This window comes from Lepisosteus oculatus, chromosome 29 (genome assembly GCF_040954835.1).
Source record: "Lepisosteus oculatus isolate fLepOcu1 chromosome 29, fLepOcu1.hap2, whole genome shotgun sequence".
NCBI lineage: Eukaryota > Metazoa > Chordata > Actinopteri > Semionotiformes > Lepisosteidae > Lepisosteus > Lepisosteus oculatus.
Genome location: NC_090724.1, coordinates 8778816 through 8798856, shown reverse-complemented (window position 1 = coordinate 8798856; position 20041 = coordinate 8778816). Strand labels below are relative to the sequence as shown.

At 56.5% G+C, this 20041-nt stretch overlaps 1 protein-coding gene and 1 long non-coding RNA gene across 3 annotated transcripts; one reads left to right on the top strand and one right to left on the bottom strand.

Moving 5' to 3' along the window:
* Positions 1-226: 226 nt before the first annotated feature.
* On the bottom strand, positions 227-18579 carry atp8b3 (ATPase phospholipid transporting 8B3). Of its 2 annotated transcripts, XM_069186113.1 has the most exons (26): positions 17985-18579; positions 17409-17522; positions 17071-17169; positions 16908-16969; positions 14922-14994; positions 14605-14675; positions 14341-14423; positions 13669-13827; positions 12433-12521; positions 11858-12051; positions 11392-11600; positions 10969-11000; positions 10721-10865; positions 9857-10045; positions 9349-9461; positions 9073-9237; positions 7837-7948; positions 7577-7652; positions 6682-6817; positions 5998-6184; positions 5237-5460; positions 4086-4169; positions 3115-3339; positions 2164-2302; positions 1773-1903; positions 227-1172 (listed from the first exon to the last, which is right to left on the bottom strand). In XM_069186113.1, exons 1-26 carry the CDS (start codon positions 18252-18254, stop codon positions 951-953), a joined length of 3603 nt encoding a protein of 1200 aa, XP_069042214.1. In that variant the 5' UTR covers positions 18255-18579; the 3' UTR covers positions 227-950. The 2 variants fall into 2 exon arrangements, with proteins under 2 accessions (XP_069042214.1, XP_069042213.1); XM_069186112.1 differs by having other exon boundaries at positions 9073-9461.
* On the top strand, positions 2038-5327 carry LOC138225582 (uncharacterized). Its single transcript, XR_011184040.1, has 3 exons — positions 2038-2222; positions 3113-3463; positions 5259-5327. It is a non-coding gene; the product is annotated as an uncharacterized lncRNA (long non-coding RNA).
* Positions 18580-20041: the final 1462 nt, after the last annotated feature.

Sequence of the window (20041 nt, the reverse complement as noted above, 5' to 3'; positions counted from 1 at the left end):
CACAGCAGGTCAACATAGAGTCTGGGAGGACATGGTCCTGGGGGATGAGCTACAGGTGGTTGTCTGAGGGGGGACAGTGGGGGCCCAGATTTCTCTCTAGGGGTGTCTTGAAGCTGACTGTCTGTTTCTCTTATCTGGACAACCTTCTTCCTGGAACCTCTCTACGAAAGGCAGCGACAATTATTTTAAAACAAAAGTTTTAAAAAAAGCAGCTTTTGAGAAAAGATACATGTCCATCGCTTTATTTCTGGTTATTACTTGTGCTGTAAGTTCTGTTAATAAATTATTTTCTAATCATTCAGAATGTTCCAGTGTCTGATGTTGTTTTTATTGGGGCCAAAACTGTTCAAAATTGTTTGCGTGTGTGTTTAAGAGCAGAATTTGCTTATATGTCTCACAGAAGTGTGTGGATTTGAACTCCACAAAATTAAATATGACAATCCAAACTATTGTATGATTCAAGAAATCCAGATAATTTAATAAAAATCCCAATAGGAAATCTTTTTTTCCTTTTTTAGAAATCTACTGGGTGTTCCACATTGTACCTGCAGTAGGAGTGCAGTACACAGCACTTCAGCCAATCACAGCATAGTTAACAGTGGAGCAGCCAATCAAACCACTATACACAAGTGAGGCTGTCAATTACATCACAATAAACAATCCAGCAGCCAACCCAAACACAGTACGTGTATGTACAGCGACAGCCTATCACAGCACAGTACACAGCGGCAGTCAAAGGCTGGCCAATCATCTGTTGGCCTCCCAGCCAGGGACAAGTTTCAGCTGCTGCCAAGGTTTTCAGTAATGTCAGTTTTCAGAAGGACTTATCCTTGGTCATTTAACCATTGTGTTGCCGTAAAATGCACTGTGAATTGTAATACAAAAATAATATTTAGAAAGAATATAAAAACACCTTCCTCGTCTCTACTGCTCAATCAAGAGAGTCCGAGCTATTTATCCTCTGGCTTCTCCAATTTCTCCATTTCCTTCGATGTCGTCACGCCTGCAGTTCCCCTCCCATCCTGCTGGGGTGCTGTGTTGTGCACCCTGGCCCCTGAGGTGAGGAGCTGTCCAAAGCCCCGCCCCTGAGACACGGCGTAGGAAGATCGCCGGTGAGAGTCGCCCCTGCGGAAAGCAGCCTGCAGCTCCACAGGTCCTTCTGAGCTGTGCACCTGAGGCAGATCACAGAGATCACACAGAGATCTCAGAGAGATTGCAGAGATCACAAACGATCACAGATAGATCACAAAGAGGTAACAGAGATCACAGAAAGATTTCAGAGATCACAGACAGATCACAGAGCGATATCTGGGCTTTTGCAGACTATGACATTATTTATCTTTAGCAATGCCTGTTCCATTTGTAACAAAGATTTATTAAAGTTTCTGTTAATAGACTTGAGCAATAAATAGAATGAGAAAAAACTAGAAGGTGTAACACAGGATAGGAAAACTTCCCCTGGCACAGCTCTAAACAGACACAGAGCACCAGGGGCAGAGAGACTGACACAGTGCCACACTGACAGCTGCTCCTGTCGTTTATCGAGGTCTGGAGGTGGCGTAGTCGGACACTTCACCCACCACGTACAGATGTGCTACTGGTTTAAACCAGAGCTGGGAACTGAGAGCGTGGGGCTTCATGGTCATGCAGCTCGCAGTTTGAGATAAACTCTGGTCAGTTCGACACAATTAAGTCGAGCTACTTTCTTTCCAGTCAAACACAGACCAATCACGCTCACACGCGCAGTCACGCGCGCACCAGCCTAGGCGTACCCTGTGCATGCTGGGGGAGCTCAGGACTAGCCTCAGCGCTCTGGCGGTGAAAGAGGGCAGCAGGGCGGTGACAGACGTCAGCAGGATGGTCAGCCAAACCAGAGGATTGGACAGGGCATTGATAGACACACCTGTGGACAGAGACAGAGGTATACTGTACCTGAGCGACAGTGATGCAGGAGCAGGACAGGGGACAGGGGACAGGGGACAGGGGACAGGATAGGGGACAGGACAGGGGAGTGGGGGGGGGCAGAGGGACAGTAACTGAGCAAAATTGATGCAGGAGGACAGGGCATCGGTAGACACACCGGGGGACAGAGACAGGGGGGGGGACAGAGGCGCAGTACCTGAGCGACAGGGAGAGGACAGAGGACAGGGGACAGCAGCGTACCTGGGAAGTAGTAGTCATTGGGAGCGGCCTGGTGGAGCCGGGGGCTGTGCAGGAAGAAGGTAATGGCAAAGTACAGAGCCAAGCTGAGCACCACCGTCCCAACGTTGTACTTCGTCCAGAACCCTGTCTGCAGCACTATCTGTGGAAGAGAGAGTGAGACAGGGAGAGAGAGTGACAGGGAGAGTGCAGTGTGTTGTGTACCATGTGTTGTATACAGTGTACAGTGTGTTGTGTGCTGTATGGTGTGTACAGTGTGTTGTGTACAGTGTGTTGTATGGTGTGTGCTGTATATACACCGGGCTGTACTGTAAGCCACTGTACTTTGCCACACTGACCTCACCTGTGTGTACAGTGTGATGTGTGCTGTATGGTGTGTACAGTGTACTGTGCGCTGTATGGCAAGTGTTGTGCACACAGCACACTGTACACAACACACACCATACAGCACACTGTACACAACACACTGTACACACCATATAGTACAGTGTGCTGTATGGTGTGTGTTGTGTACAGTGTGCTGTGTGCTGTATGGTGTGTGTTGTGTACAGTGTGCTGTGTGCTGTATGGCGTGTGCTGTGTTGTGTACAGTGTGCTGTATGGCGAGTGTTGTGTACAGTGTGCTGTGTGCTGTATGGCGTGTGCTGTGTTGTGTACAGTGTGCTGTGCGCTGTATGGCGTGTGCTGTGTTGTGTACAGTGTGCTGTGCGCTGTATGGCGGGTGCTGTGTTGTGTACAGTGTGCTGTGTGCTGTATGGCGTGTGCTGTGTTGTGTACAGTGTGCTGTGTGCTGTATGGCGTGTGCTGTGTTGTGTACAGTGTGCTGTGTGCTGTATGGCGTGTGCTGTATGTTGTATACAGTGTGCTGTGCGCTGTATGGCGTGTGCTGTGTTGTGTACAGTGTGCTCTGTGTTGTGTGCTGTACTGTAAGCTGCTGTACTCTGCCACACAGACCTCGCCTGTGGAGGTGAAGATGGCTGAGGTTGCCACGGTGATGGCGAAGGTCTGGTAGTCGAGGGCGGAGCTGTAGAACACGCCGAGAGGGAGGAAGAAGAGGACGAGGGAGGCGAAGAGGGAGTGGAGGAGTGTGGCCCCAAGCAGCCAGGGGCTGAGGAGCTGCTGGCTCTGTCCAACATGGTACAGCTCCGGGCAGCGCAGACTGACCTCCGCACTGACGTCCTGACGCGAGAGGGACAGAGGAGGAAGAAGACAGAGGGGGCAGGGCATGTCAGAGCAAAGGGAACAGTGAGCTAAGCTGTGAAGAATGAAGACTTGGTGTGACACGCAGACACGCAGACACGCAGTAAGACCTGGTGTGACACGCAGACACGCAGACACGCAGACACGCAGTGAGACCTGGTGTGACACGCAGACACGCAGACACGCAGTGAGACCTGGTGTGACACGCAGACACGCAGACACGCAGTGAGACCTGGTGTGACACGCAGACACGCAGACACGCAGTGAGACCTGGTGTGACATGCAGACATACAGACACGCAGTGAGACCTGGTGTGACACGCAGACACGCAGACACACAGTGAGACCTGGTGTGACACGCAGACACGCAGTGAGACCTGGTGTGACACGCAGACACACAGACACGCAGTGAGACCTGGTGTGACACGCAGACACGCAGACACGCAGACACGCAGACACGCAGACACGCAGTGAGACCTGGTGTGACACGCAGACATACAGACACGCAGAGAGACCTGGTATGACACACAGACACGCAGTGAGACCTGGCGCGACACACAGACACGCAGACATACAGACACGCAGAGAGACCTGGTATGACACACAGACACACAGTGAGACCTGGCGTGACACGCAGACACGCAGACACACAGACAGGCAGTGAGACGTGAGTGTGGGGTCGACAGTGTCTCCCAGCCATGCACTCAGCTCCTCTTCAGTTCTTACCTGCTCCAGCACGGCCAGGCACAAAATGGGGAAGATCGTGTACAGCACCGTGTACAGCGTGATGAACCAGTTCTCATAGACCGGCTGCACGGGAGAGAGAAAGAGAGGGACTGCTTACACTTTTGTAACCCTCTGATTCCCCGCCATCCTCCTCCTCCCTTCCCACAACTGTCTCCCCTCCTTCTCTCCTCCCTCTCTCCCCTCCCTCTCCTCTCTCTCTCGTCCTTTCTCCTCTGTCTCTCTCTCTCCTCCTCCTCTCTCTCTGTTCCCTGTCTCCTTCCTCACTCTCCTCCGCTCTCCTCCCTCTTTCACCCCCCTCTCCTCCCTCTCTCTCTCCTCCCTCCCCTCCCTCTCTCTCTCTCCCCTCTCCTCCCTCTCACTCTCCTCCCTCCCCTCCCTCTCTCTCTCCCCTCTCCCCTCCTTCTCTCCCTCCCTCTCCTCTCTCTCTCGTCCTTTCTCCTCTGTCTCTCTCTCTCCTCGTCCTCTCTCTCTGTTCCCTGTCTCCTTCCTCACTCTCCCCTCTCTCCTCCTTCTCTCTCTCCCCTCTCCTCCCTCTCTCTCTCTCCTCTCTCCTCCTTCTCCTCCCTCCCTCCCCTCCCCTCCCTCTCTCTCTCCCCTCTCTCCTCCTTCTCCTCCCTCCCTCCCCTCCCTCTCTCTCTCCCCTCTCTCCTCTCTCCCTCCCTCCCCTCCCTCTCTCTCTCCCCTCTCTCCTCCTTCTCTCTCTCTCTCTCCTCCCTCCCCTCCCTCTCTCTCTCTCCCCTCTCTCCTCCCTCTCTCTCTCCTCCCTCCCCTCCCTCTCTCTCTCTCCCCTCTCTCCTCCCTCTCTCTCTCCTCCCTCCCCTCCCTCTCTCTCTCTCCCCTCTCTCCTCCCTCTCACTCTCCTCCCTCCCCTCCCTCTCTCTCTCTCCCCTCTCTCCTCCCTCTCACTCTCCTCTCTCCCCTCCCTCTCTCTCTCTCCCCTCTCTCCTCCTTCTCTCCCTCCCTCTCCTCCCTCTCTCTCTCCCCTCTCTCCTTCTTCTCTCTCTCCCCTCTCCTCCCTCTCTCTCTCCTCCCTCCCCTCCCTCTCTCTCTCTCACCCCTCTCTCTCTCTCCCCTCTCCTCCCTCTCTCTCTCCCCTCTCCCCTCTCCTCCCTCCCCTCCCTCTCTCTCACCTGTCCGCTGAACCCGTTGTAGAAAGCGAACCAGGCGTGGACGATGGCGAAGGAGCTGGTCTTAAACAGGAAGTAGTGGAGGAAGGCACAGATGCGGCGGTAGGACCAGCGGCCGTGGACCAGCAGGAGGCGCTGCAGGAGGCAGAATCTGGCGAGAGAGAAGTCGGCACACTGGACCGCCTGGCAGCCCTCCACACCGCTCAGCCCCACTCCGATATGGGCCGCTGCACCGGGGGGGGGAGAGGGAGGGCCAGAACATACAAAAAGGAAAATCAACAGCCATGGCAAGAAACCCCAGCTCTTTCAGCCCTCTCTGTCCCTCTCACTCACAGCGCCAGGCTCCGCCCTGTCCCCCAGCTTCATTCCACTCCCCGCCCTCCCTCTTTACCCCTGCCCCCCCTCGCCTTCCCTCCCTGCCCCTCTCCCCCCTGCCCTCCCTCTTTACCCCTCGCCCCCCTGCCCTCTCTCCCTGCCCCTCTACCCCCTGCCCTCCCTCTTTACCCCTCGCCCCCATGCCCTCTCTCCCTGCCCCTCGCCCCCATGCCCTCTCTCCCTGCCCCTCTCCCCCCTCCTCTCCTCCTGCCCCTCGCCCCCATGCCCTCTCTCCCTGCCCCTCGCCCCCATGCCCTCTCTCCCTGCCCCTCTCCCCCTCCTCTCCTCCTGCCCCTTTCCCCCTCGCCCCCATGCCCTCTCTCCCTGCCCCTGCCTATGCTCTCCCCCTCCAATCCCACCCTCCCTGCCCCCTTCCCCCCCCCCCTCACTCTTGATCATGTTGACGTCGTTGGCCCCATCTCCTATCGCCATGGTGACCGCTCCCGTGTGCTTCCTGACCAGCCGGACCACTTCGGCCTTCTGCCCCGGCGTCACCCGGCAGCACAGCACGGACTGGCAGCGCTGCGCCAGCGCCACGAGCCGGGCGCCCCAGGCCTCCTCTGCACCCAGCTGCGCCTGGAGACAGGGAGAGGACAGGCTGTGCTCCCACTGCCAGCGGGGAGAAACAGACACAGAGGAGCACTTCCTACTGCACTGGGACAGATCCTCTGGGATTAGAGAAACAGTCTTCCCCAAATTTACAACTCTAATCCCAGAATTCCCACACTTGCCAGATTCACAACGGGTCCCAATCCTACTGGGAGGGGGAGGAGGGAACTCAGTTGAACTGGCAGCCCAGTATGTGATCTCCTGTCACAGCCTGAGGAACAGTGAGCCTGTCTCCCAATAATGCTCCATGTTTATATGTAAATAACTTATGATGTGTCTTTATTGTAAATGTCTGTAGATATTTTGGCAACACTGATTTTGCTCATTGGTCATGCCAACAAAGCTTTCGAAGTTTGAAAGAATTGGGAGGGTGAGGAGGAGGAGGACGAATGGGAGAGGAAGACCTTCAGATGCTCTGAAAGAGAGAGGGAGACAGTCCGCCCCACAGAGCTCATCGTGCTCACCAGCTCAGCCCCAGTGATGACCAGCGCAGTGCGGACGGCCCCCGGACCCCCCCTCTGCGTTGCCCACCAGCTCAAGTCATTGTCCCCCTTGTCCAGGGGGCGGTCAGTCTCGGGGCCCGAGGGAGATAGGAGTTCCCTGCAGGACAGGCGCACGTTAGCACACGCTTGCCGAAACAGGGCTCCCTGCCTCCTTCGGGTAACATTTCAGGAAAGCAGAACACACTGATCCTGTCAGCCTGTCCACCGGCCTGTCAGTCTGCGTGTCCATCTGTCAGCCTGTCCACCGGCCTTTCAGTCTGCGTGTCCATCTGTCAGCCTGTCCATCAGGCTGTCAGCCTTTGTGTCCATCTGTCAGTCTGTCCATCAGACTGTCAGTCTATGTGTCCATCTGTCAGCCTGTCCACCGGCCTGTCAGTCTGCGTGTCCATCTGTCAGCCTGTCCACCGGCCTTTCAGTCTGCGTGTCCATCTGTCAGCCTGTCCATCAGGCTGTCAGTCTGTGTGTCCATCTGTCAGCCTGTCCATCAGGCTGTCAGCCTTTGTGTCCATCTGTCAGTCTGTCCATCAGACTGTCAGTCTGCCTGTCCATCTGTCAGCCTGTCCACCGGCCTTTCAGTCTGCGTGTCCATCTGTCAGCCTGTCCACCGGCCTGTCAGTCTGTCCATCGGCCTGTCAGTCTGTCCATCGACCTGTCAGTATGTATTCGTCTGCCAGTCTCTGTATCTGGCTGTGTGTCCATCTGTCAATCTGTCCATCAGTCTGGCCAGCTGACCATCTGGCTGTTTGTCCATCAGTCTGTCAGGCTGCGTCCATCTGTCCCTCTGACTGCGTCCATCTGTCTGTCAGTCTGTGTGTCCGTCTGTCCATGTGGTCACGTGTCCATCAGTCTGCCTCACCTCAGCTCCTCTCCCTGCAGTACTCTGGTGTCAGCGTCCAGCAGCCTGCAGGCGTAGCCGATGTTCACAGCTGTTTCTGTGTGGGACAGAGGCAGTGAATGTCCAGCAGTCCGTGAAGACTGTGTCATGGTTTCTGTGTGGATGAACGTTTCTATAGAAGAGTGTCTGGATCTTACTGCTGTATCATTCATTTCGCATGTTTCTCAGTGCTCTCCCGCTGATATCTACACATGTAGAGATACGTGGGGTTTTGGGGGTACCTCTCTTGTCTCCTGTCAGCACCCAGACTTTGATGCCACCCTGGCGCAGCTTGGCAATGGTTTCCGGTACCCCATCCTGAAGCCGGTCCTCGATCGCTGTCACCCCTACCAGCTGGGAGAGAGTGAGAGGGGAGGGGTGAGACAGCGGGAAAGGGGGAGAGAGAGGGGGAGAGATTTTATAATACGTCTTTGTTGTAAATGTCTGTCATATGTCCGTAGATTTTTATTTTACTTTTATTTGTTGTTTTGTTCCATGTGAATTTCATTATTTCTATTTGCTTTGGCAACACTGATTGTTGCCATCGGTCATGCTAATAAAGCACCTTGAACTGAACTGAGAAGGGAGGGATGAACAGAGCAAAGTGAGGAGTGAGAGAGTGTGAAAGAGTGAGAGCACAGACAACACCCCGCAGAGCAGTGCTTTACAGATTCCTGCAGGGGGCAGTACACACATCTGTGTTGGGGGGTCTGTGTCAGGGTCTGTGCTGGGGGTTCTGTGTTGGGGTTCTGTGCTGGGGGGACCTGTGTCAGGGTCTGTGCTGGGGGTTCTGTGCTGGGGGGACCTGTGTCAGGGTCTGTGCTGGGGGTTCTGTGCTGGGGGGACCTTTGTCAGGGTCTGTGCTGGGGGATCTGTGCTGGGGAGTCTGTGCTGGGGGGACCTGTGTCAAGGTCTGTGCTGGGGGGTCTGTGCTGGGGGTTCTGTGCTGGGGGGACCTGTGTCAGGGTCTGTGCTGGGGGATCTGTGCTGGGGGATCTGTGCTGGGGGGTCTGTGCTGGGGGGGTCTGTGTCAGGTTCTGTGCTGGGGGTCTGTGTCAGGGTCTGTGCTGGGGGGTCTGTGCTGGGGGGGTCTGTGTCAGGTTCTGTGCTGGGGGTCTGTGCCAGGTTCTGTGCTGGGGGGTCTGTGCTGGGGGTTCTGTGCTGGGGGGGTCTGTGTCAGGTTCTGTGCTGGGGGTCTGTGCTGGGGGTCTGTGTCAGGGTCTGTGCTGGGGGATCTGTGCTGGGGGGGTCTGTGCTGGGGGGTCTGTGTCAGGTTCTGTGCTGGGGGGTCTGTGCTGGGGGGTCTGTGTCAGGTTCTGTGCTGAGGGTTCTGTGCTGGGGGGTCTGTGCTGGGGAGTCTGTGCTGAGGGTTCTGTGCTGGGGGGTCTGTGCTGGGGGGGGTCTGTGCTGGGGGGGGTCTGTGCTGGGGGGGTCTGTGCTGGGGGGTCTGTGCTGGGGGCTCTGTGCCAGCGTCGTACCGTCAGCTCTCTCTCCATGAGGTCGTACACTTCCTCCAGCAGCTCATCACCCTGCCGCTTGGCCCTGGCGGCCTGGTGCAGCGCGCGGCTCCACTGCGCCCACGATTCCTCAGCCACCGAGCGCACCGCCATGCACAGCGTCCGCAGACAGCCCTCGGAGAAGAGCTGGGCAGCGACAGCGAGGGGGGAGAGGGGGGTGGGGTGAGGAGAACGGAGAGAAGGTGCAGCGTGACAGGTTTGGCAGACTGCAGGGGCCGTGCCCCCCCCGGGTCTCACCTCCAGCGCTCTCTCGGTGGCCTCGCGGTGAGGACAGTCCTCTCTCAGACGCCCCAGGATGACCGTGTCCGCCCCCTTGCAGTAAAGCTTCAGTCCTCCCTCCGGCTCCCGCACTGCACAACAACAGCCCGTGGGGCGCAGCACAATCACACAACAATTCAAAGATATTTGTCTACTCTGCAAAAAAAAAAGGTCCAACGACTGGCTCAAAATATAGATTATATAATTAAAAAAATAAAAACTAATTTTCTGCTTTTAAATCAAATGGTCTGTTGAATTACACACCACAACCTGCTCTTAAAACTTCAACATTTCAAAAATTGGAAAAATTGAAACTTTATTACGAGCTAGTGAATAATTATTAGATATGAACAACGAACATTTGCTTTATTTAAATTAAACCCAGTTCCCTGGGGTCCCCAGGCGGGCCCCGCGGAGGACTGGTGTGTCCTGGGATAGGCCCCAGGTTGGCGTGAAGGTGGAGTGATGATCACACGAGCGCACTGACCCAGCACAGACATGCGCCTCCTGTGGCTGCTGAAGTCCAAGATGGCCAGCAGCTGGTACAGTCTTGGTCGGCCCAGCTCGTTCAGGCTCAGGGAGTCCCGGGTTCGAGACAGGAACTCCCAGCCCAGCCCACGCGCGGCTCCCACCAGCGCGCCCTCGTCCGGGGAGGCCGCCTGGTACACTAGGTCCCCTGGGGGCCACACACAGCATCAGGGCCAGACCTGGCGGTGCTGGCGCACAGCATCCTCCTGCTCTTCCTCCCTCCTCTCCTCCCCCTTCCCTCTGCCACTTCACTCTCTCCTCCATCCCTCTCTCTCCCTCCTCCTCTCCGCATCCCTCTCTCTCCTCTCTCCTCCCTCCCTCCTCCTCTCCGCATCCCTCTGTCCTCCCCCCCTTCTCTCCCCTCCCTTTCTCTCTCCTCCTCTTCCCCTCTCTCCTCTCCCCCCCCACTCCTCCCTCTCTCTCCTCCTCTCGCCCCATACCTCTTCCCCTCACTCCTCCTCTCCCCCATCCCCCTCTCTCCCCCCTCCATCCCTCTCTCCTCTCCCCCCTCACTCCTCCTCTCCCCCATCCCCCTCTCTCCTCCTCTCTCCCCCCCTCTCCTCCTCTACCCCATCCCTCTCTCCTCTCCCCCCTCACTCCTCCTCTCCCCCATCCCCCTCTCTCCTCCTCTCTCCCCCCCTCTCCTCCTCTACCCCCATCCCTCTCTCCTCTCCCCCCTCACTCCTCCTCTAACCCCATCCCTCTCTCCTCTCCCCCCTCACTCCTCCTCTCCCTCCATCCCTCTCTCCTCTCTCCCCCCTCTCCTCCTCTCCCCCATCCCTCTCTCTCCCCTGACCCCAGTGCTGCCCCTCCCTCCTCTCACCCTCCTTCCAGTCCACCATGACGGTGTGGCACAGCGCCAGCACCCGGAAGAACTCCCAGACCTCTGGGCACTGCTGGCTCCGGAGACGCTCCAGCAGCCGCGGGTCCGAGAACCGGGCCTGGCTGTGTGACCCAGGCCCGGCGGGCTGGGGGAGGGAGACAGAGGCAGAGAGAGGGACAGGAGTCAGACAGAGAGAGGAGACGCCACACAGCAACAGGCAGGACAGCGGCCTGCTGGGAAAGTCCTACCTCTGGCTGAGTCGCTGAGTCGGGAAGATTTCCTGAAAAGCAGCAGTTGAAAGACGGTTTAAAACTTCCAAAACAGGAAATCAGGGTACAGTTATAATGATGATGATGATGATGATGATTATTACTGGTGTTGTAATGAGGATGACGATGATGACATGCTCATGCGATGATGATGATGACAGTGACATTATTATTAATGCTCATGCGATGATTATAATGGTGATGAGAATGATGATGATGATAATGACACGCTCATTAATAATAATGCAATGATGATGATGAGGATGATGAAGACAATGATAATGACTATCTTTCATGCTCATGCAACGATGATGATGACGACGAAGACGTTGCGGCTGTAGGGCGTCGCCGTCCTCCGGGGGAGGCGGGCAGTGCCAGCGGGCACACAGCGTGGCGCCGCACCGTAGACGCGCCCGGCGATGCAGCACTGCCGGAACAGCAGGCGGTTCTCCGTCAGCGTGCCTGTCTTGTCGGTCAGCAGGACCTGCACCTGGCCCAGCTCCTCGTTCAGGGTGGTGGTGCGGGCGTGCGCGGGGCTGTCGGACCGCTCGTCGTACAGCCCCAGGTCCCAGCCCACCAGGAGGCTGTGGAGCACGTGGATCACCTCGAACCTGCGCACGCAGAGCGGGGCGGAGGGGAGAGAGGGGACAGGGGTTAGAGGGCAAAAGGGAAACTCCGATTTCATCGAGACGAACCAGCTGATAGTCACGGCCCAGCTTAAGGGTCTCCAACACCATGAGCTCCTCATCTGAAGGACAGCGCCTCCTACTGCCCAGGGCTCCCTGCCGCCACACTGGGGCTCTGGTCTGGAAACTGGTCCAGAGGGAAGAGTGCCACCTACTGGTCACCCACTGCAACAGACACTCACGTGATGTACAGCGCCATGGGCAGGACAGGTGCCAGGAGGATGATGTAGCCCCAGAATATGAGGAAGGCTCGGTACACTGGGCCCACGCCCCCTCCTACCGCAGTCAGGACTTCGCTGGCACGGGACACCTCTGCCTCGAACACGCCTGCACCCACCGCCAGGAGCAGAGCAGTGGCCAGGAGGAACGCCACAATCTGGAGACAGAAAGACCCCACTGTTCAGGTGTCCTAACTGGCCCCCCGCCTCAGGTGTTCTAACAGGTCCCCCCTGCCACAGGTGTCCTGACAGGTGCCCCTTGCCGCAGGTGTCCTGACAGGTGGCCCTTGCCGCAGGTGTCCTGACAGGTGCCCCCTGCCGCAGGTGTCCTGACAGGTGCCCCCTGACACAGGTGTTCTAACACGTGCCCCCTGCCGCAGGTGTCCTGACAGGTCCCCCCTGGCACAGGTGTCCTAACAGGTGCCCCCTGCCTCAGGTGTCCAGTTTCTCCACCTCACTCTCTCCCCTGTGTACCTCCCCTTTGCTCCTCCTCCCTCCCCCCCTCGCCCCAGCCTGTCTGCCCCAGGCCTCTCTCTCACCCCAATGACCACCCTGTTGAGGATGAGTTCCACCTGCGTCTTCTTCTCAGAGAAGCGGCCAGCGTTCTGCAGGATCTTACTGTCCGAGCCTGCAGGCAGGAGGTCAGACGGAGCAACAGGACAGGTCACAGGGAGTGCCTGTTCACAGTGCACAGTGGATTCATGTCTGCACGTTTGTGTGGAGCGTGCATGTGGACATCAAACAGGCGTCTCAAACTCTGGTGCAGGGGAGCCCCAGGCCTGCAGGTCTCATAGGCCCCCATGGAACCCTCAGTTTCTAAAGACTTGGGACACTTTCGTTGTGATCAATGAAGCATTAATTCAAACACAAATTAAGATTTGTTAAATTAAGTAATTTTGTACAGTAAATTCTGAGCATATTTCACCCCAGGAGAGCCAGAATTGGACAGATTGATCAATAATTCCCAAGTGCTCTCAGGCTGTACAAACAGTTGAGCTGCAAGACAGACAAGACCAGGGCTCTTTAGAATCAGGGATCTCCAGAACCAGAACCGGGACTCTCCAGGACCAGGGTTGGAGACTTCTGTCATCAGTGTGTATTGCAATGTGTGTGCAGTCGTGTGGATGTACATGTATAACAGTACATGTGTTCTAATGTGTGTATTGTGTACTTATAGGGTATAAATGTTTATTGCAGTGTGAGTGTAACAGTGCATAAACTTTGCTGAATGACAATGACAGTCTGTGTACTGTCAGTACCAGTGTACAGCCCCAGTCTGTAGTGTGTTCAGCGTGTCAGTACCAGTGTGCAGCACCAGTCTGTAGTGTGTTCAGCGTGTCAGTACCAGTGTGCAGCACCAGTCTGTAGTGTGTTCAGTGTGTCAGTACCAGTGTACAGCCCCAGTCTGTAGTGTGTTCAGCGTGTCAGTACCAGTGTGCAGCACCAGTCTGTAGTGTGTTCAGCGTGTCAGTACCAGTGTGCAGCGCCAGTCTGTACTGTGTTCAGCGTGTCAGTACCAGTGTACAGCGCCAGTCTGTAGTGTGTTCAGCGTGTCAGTCCCAGTGTACAGCGCCAGTCTGTAGTGTGTTCAGCGTGTCAGTACCAGTGTACAGCGCCAGTCTGTAGTGTGTTCAGCGTGTCAGTACCAGTGTACAGCGCCAGTCTGTAGTGTGTTCAGTGTGTCAGTACCAGTGTACAGTGCCAGTCTGTAGTGTGTTCAGTGTGTCGGTACCAGTGTACAGTGCCAGTCTGTAGTGTGTTCAGTGTGTCGGTACCAGTGTACAGCGCCAGTCCATAGGCTATGCTGGTGTTGCGCAGTACACAGCCACGCAGCAGGATGTGCTGAGCGTCCAGCAGGTGGCGCTCTTCTTTCCAACGCAGCTCTCCGAAGAAGGAATGTAGGCGTCTGTTGGGCTCCTCACAGAGCACACAGCCTGAGACAGAGAGACAGACAGGCCCACTGTCACAGAGCACACAGCCTGAGACAGAGAGAGACAGGCCCACTGTCACAGAGCACACAGCCTGAGCGAGAGACAGACAGGCCCACTGTCAGAGCACACAGCCTGAGAGAGAGACAGACAGGCCCACTGTCACAGAGCACACAGCCTGAGAGAGAGACAGACAGGCCCAATGTCACAGAGCACACAGCCTGAGACAGAGAGACAGACAGGCCCACTGTCACAGAGCACACAGCCTGAGAGAGAGGGACAGGCCCACTGTCACAGAGCACACAGCCTGAGAGAGAGACAGACAGGCCCACTGTCACAGAGCACACAGCCTGAGAGAGAGAGACAGACAGGCCCACTGTCACAGAGCACACAGCCTGAGCGAGAGACAGACAGGCCCACAGTCACAGAGCACACAGCCTGCGAGAGAGAGACAGACAGGCCCACTGTCACAGAGCACACAGCCTGCGAGAGAGAGACAGACAGGCAGCCAGCACTCACCCTGGAAGGCAGCCAGACTGGGCTCTGTCCTGAGCTCCTGGTGGGTGGCAGGTAGGGCCTGGCGGAACTTCAGGTTGGTCTCTCTGGCAATGACAAACACAGAGCTCTAACAATCACAGCACGATCACATGACCAGCTGACCCCTGACCCCTGACACTGGCTATGCACGCACTCTCCCAGTGCAGCTCTCCCTGCCCCTGTCTTTCAGTCTCTTACGCCATCTAGATCTGCTCCGCTGCAGGTACAGTTTCTGTAGCGCCTTACCCATCAATGTCAGCTGTTTCCACGTAGCACAGGCTGTGGGGCTCTGAGCTGCTGAGCAGCAGGAGGTCCGCCTGTCCGAGAGAGACAGGGAAGAAAGAGGGAGGGAGGGGGGAACGGCACAGAGGAGAGACATACTGTGTGACCCACAAGGTGATACTTGAACAGGATGCACAAAGGGTGAGATGGCCTCCGGGCGGCCTCTCTCTCCTCCAGCTTCTTCCCTGTTGTTACACATCGGCACTTTGGGAATCAGAGCCCCAGAGGCCCAGTGGCACCTCTTGGTCTGCGTCCCCACGGCGCCCCCCTGTGGAACTCACCGGTATGACCTCATCCTTGTGGAGCCGCACGATGTCCCCAACGCAGATGTCCTTCCACTGGGCGGTGCTGAAACTGGGAGAGACAGAGACTGTGGGTGGTGTCCCTTAGTCACCCATGGGCGAGACTGTGCATATCTCCTCTCTCAGTGCTCTGGGCATTGTCTTGCTCAGGTGACTGTGTGAGGAGACCGACTGCAGTGACAGCCCACACCAGGATTCCCAGGAGGAGCCCCCCAGACAAGCCAGCAGCATGAAGGAGTGGGCAGGGCTTGTAACAGGAAGGTTGCAGGTTCGAATCCAGGGTGTCGGGCACCCTTGCTGTGCCCTTGAGAAAAATACATCCCTCTTGGAGCTCCAGTTACTGCCCTAGTGTAAAAGCGGGATCTTTGGAGAAGTGTTTACCCTCTAAATTAATAAAGAGAAGGTACAGAATTTTGTAATTCATAAAATAAAGCTGTCAAAGGTGGGTATTCTACTGACACAAAATCAGAGGTTTCTAATTCCAATCAGGTCAAATGGGTTGAAGGGCTTCAGAATCCTGCACTGATCATGCAGGAGATGAATAATCCTGGATGCAGTATCTGATATAACCAGAGAGTTACCCTCTCTGGAATAATAGGAATAATCACTATTCCTTACTTGCCTTATATAGCACTTTTCTGGACACTCCACTGTGAGCGCCTTACAGATAATGGGGATCCCCTCCACACTCACCAGTGTGCAGCCCCACCTGGGTGATGTGCCAGTCCGCTCCCCACACACCAGCTCTCAGTGGGGAGGAGAGCAGAGTGATGAAGCCAGTTCAGAGAGGGGGATTATTAGGAGGCCATGACTGGTAAAGTCCAGGGGGATATTTGGCCAGGACACTGGGGTAACACCCCTACTCTTTCAAGAAACGCCCTGGGATTTCTAATGACGACAGAGAGTCAGGACCTCAGTTTTACATCTCATCCGAAGGACGGTATGTTTTTACAGTACAGTCTCCCCGTCGCTATACTGGGGCATTAGGACCCACACAGACTGCAGGGTGAGCGCCCCCTGCTGGCCCCACTAACACCTCTTCCAGCAGCAGCCTTAGCTTTCCCAGGAGTCTCCCCTCCAGGTACTGACCAGGCTCACACCTGCTGGGCTCCAGTGGGCGGCCAGCTGGGAGCTGCAGGGTGACAGAGCTGCTGGCTGCTTACCCTGTGGTGCTCTAACCTGTACACTAAGATCTGAAAGAACCAGAGCAGCGTGGTGTTTTGTCTCCGTCAGGCCTCAACAGATGCTGAGCCAGGCTGAGGAGTCGGGGGTCCTAACCTACAGCTCCACACTGCCCTGTGAGACCCTGCTGCTTCAGGGCAGTCCCGATTTTCCCTCAGGCTGCTAAACAGCCAGCCACAGCAGCCACCAGCAATTACCCAAAGACCACTGATAAATAGTCAGTCCACTTGAAACTGAGAAGGTGCACCCCCGTCTTTCCTGATACTTCTCCTTCTCAGGATATAAATGACAGTTCTAAATACCTCCTTGCCCTACCTCAGGATCTGTGCCTGTGGCTGGAAGGTTGCCGGTTCAAGCCGGCAGAGGAATCCTACTCCGTTGGGCCACTGAGAAAGGCCCATAACCCCAACTGCTCCAGGGGTGCTGTATAAATGGCTGACCCTGCGCTCTGACCCCCAGCTTCTCTCCCTGTCTGTGTTTCTCATGGAGAGCAAGCTAGGGTCTGCGAAAAGACAAATTCCTAATCCAAGAAATTGTAAAGGGTTAATAAAGTGATGTTATATCTCTTTGTTCTATTAATTACGTAAATCTTGTAAATTGGAATTTATCGTATTCTACTCTGTAACCTCAATTCCATCAGGTTCTGTCCTCTCTCTCCTTGGCGAGCTTGGTAGGCTGTATTGTTGTGCATTGATAAACCTTGGCTGGTTGGTTGATTGATTGAGCCCCAGCTCCCACCCCAGCCCTGACCCCAGGAGCACGAGACACAGGAGCTGGGCTCACCTGTCCCCCAGCAGCACATCGCAGGGTCTGGAGTTAATCTCTCTGTCGCTGTGGTGCCGAGCCTGCCAACACAGCAGCAGCACGATCAGTACCAGTACCAGTACCAGCGCCAGGGCGTACGGTGGTGAAGAGGAGGATGATGAAGGTGGTTAAGGTGCCTCACCAGGTCAGCAGCCAGGTCTTTGACAGCACGTACCCCCAGGACCATCAGCAGAGGCAACATGGTGATGTACCAGGGCAGGGTGGAGATGGCTGGGACTAACTGCAACAGAGCACAGAGCACTAAAGCAGAACACACTGCAACACAACAGCACTCACAACACATGAAAACACCGGAACACACTACAGAGCACAATAACACAAGAGGAACACACTGTGACACAACAGAGCAGTGCAGCACTACAGCACACAGTAACACCCCGTGGTTCACAGTGCAGCACAACAGGCCTTGAGAGAACACGCCGCAGTGGCACAGGTGGGACCATGCAGTAGGGCCCTGACCTGCAGGGTCACCAGCACCAGGAAGTAGAGGTTGGCCACACGCTGGAACTGCTCAAACAGGTTGAGGGGCAGGAAGGAGAGGGGGGAGTACTTGCAGCTGCGCACCGCGTTGTCCTGACAACACACAGGGGCAAACAGTCAGCACAGCACAGACAGGCAGAGACACAGGAGAGGCGTGGGCCACACACCTGCACAGGCTCAAGGGCATTTTATTCTTGTGTTGTATAGTGTAGGGTTGTGCAGTGTGGCTCCTAGTGGCAGCGTGTTGTGTAGTGTAGGGTTGTGTAGTGTAGGGTTGTGCAGCGTGTTGTGTAGTGTAGGGTTGTGCAGTGTGGCTCCTAGTGGCAGTGTGTTGTGTAGTGTAGGGTTGTGCAGTGTGTTGTGTAGTGCAGGGTTGTGCAGCGTGTTGTTTAGTGTAGGGTTGTGCAGTGTGGCTCCTAGTGGCAGTGTGTTGTGTAGTGTAGGGTTTTGTGGTGTGTTGTGTAGTGCAGCGTGTTGTGTAGTGCAGGGTTGTGCAGCGTGTTGTGTAGTGCAGGGTTGTGCAGCGTGTTGTGCTGTAGTGTCTCTCTCACTCACTGCGTATTTCCCCCTGTGGAAACACAGGAAGGAGCTCTTCTGCTGCTGCCTGTGGAAACTCCTGCCATTGGCTCGCACCTCCCATGGGAAATCTGGCACACACAGACAGGCCGGCCCGGCCCGGTCACTCACAGGACGGGACACACCGGCCCGGTTCAGCACAGCACAGGACACACCGGCCCGGTTCAGCACAGGACAACACAGCACGGCAGAGGACGACAGGACAGGACAGGACAGGACAGAGCAGTACACCACAGCACAGAGCAACATAGGACAGCATGAAAGAGCAAAGCACGCAAACTATTCCAGCAAAAATAGCTTTTCAACAGTAAGGCGGACCGGCGGACCTGAGGCCTCGGGGCTGTGGGGCTCCCCCGACGACATCCTGCACAGGGCAGAAGGAGCGGTCAGCGCGAGGCAGAGCTGGGGAGGCAGGGGGCAGAGTCGTCGCCGCCTGAGCCGTCTTCATGAACCTTCAACAACAGGAGCCTCCAGACGGAGCGACAGAGGCACAGCTCCCCCGAGAGGCACACTGAGCAGCACGGAGTCACTCCTGGAGCACGCCACTCCCCGTCTCCCTCCCTCTGCCCCCGTCTCCCTCATCGCTCTCTCACAGTCAAACTGTGCTCAACAACCAGGGAGGAGCTGGGTGCCAAACCATTTCCTGGCCCAGAGCTATCCTGGTCTGCACACAGCAGGAACACAGGTGCTGTTTCCTATACATGCCTGCAGAGAGGAGATCAGGAGCTGATCACTACAGCACCTGAAAACGGCCGCTTGGATGAATGAGTGCGCAGCAGAATAAGAGCAGATAGCACTGCCAGCCAGTGAGGTTTAAGACATGTTCATTCACACACCTACAGCACAGCCAGGGAGCTGCCAGAGGACAGTCTGCAGTCTGGAGCCTACTGGCAAGCACAAGGGAACTGCCCTCCCCTCTCTGCCACACTGCCCCTGCCTACCTTAGCTCTCTCCTGCAGAGGACTGGGCTGCTCTCTCCTGCAGAGGACTGGGCTGCCCTCTCCTCACCCCTCTGCTGCGCCCAGCCCCAACACGCCACACACTGGCCTCCTGCCTGCGAGATACAGGAGGGAGGGAGAGGAGGGAGACAGGGAGAGGAGGGAAACACAGGAGGGAGGGAGGAGAGAGACGGGGAGAGGAGGGAGACACAGGAGGGAGGGAGGAGAGAGGAGTTAGACAGGGAGGAGACAGGGAGATGAGGGAGGGGGCAGGGAGAGGAGAGAGACTGGGAGAGGAGGGAGACACAGGAGGGAGGGGGCAGGGAGAGGAGAGAGACTGGGAGAGGAGGGAGACACAGGAGGGAGGGGGCAGGGAGAGGAGAGAGACTGGGAGAGGAGGGAGACACAGGAGGGAGGGAGGAGAGAGGAGTTAGACAGGGAGGAGACAGGGAGAGGAGGGAGGGGGCTGGGAGAGGAGAGAGACAGGGAGAGGAGGGAGACACAGGAGGGAGGGGACAGGCACAGGGAGGGGACAAGGAGAGGAGAGAGACGGGGAGAGGAGGGAGTGGGAGAGGAATCCCTGGCCAGCCTGGAGTGCAGGGAGCTCAGCAGAGAGGGAGACGCACACACGCCTTCGCAGACCTGCCTTTACCCCTCTCTCCTGCCACCCTCGTCCTCTCCTGCTCTCCCTCCTAATCCCTCTCTCCCCTCCTCTCCCAGCGTCTCAGAAAGGCTCTGTTCTCCTCTGGGAGCCGCAAGGTCTAGGAACCGTCTCCCAATCCTGCTAATGAGTCTGCAAACTGCCTGTTAGCATGTTAACGAGCAGTTTTAATTAGAGACAGGAAGGCCAGCCCATCCTCGCCTGGGAGTCCTGTACAGCGTCTATCTCTGTCAGCTCTGGTGCGCGCTGGCCCCTGGCACATGCAGCTCGTGGTGTTTACCAGGAACGCACAGCAGCGCGTCAGCAGGGACAGACAGTCAGGAGGCCTCTTGCCCCGAGGCCGTTAGGAGATCAGTCACGCCAGGACCCCGCACGGGGAGAGGGGACTGAGGTGCCCCAGGCCACAGGGAAGAACAGACCTGGGAGTCCCTGTAATA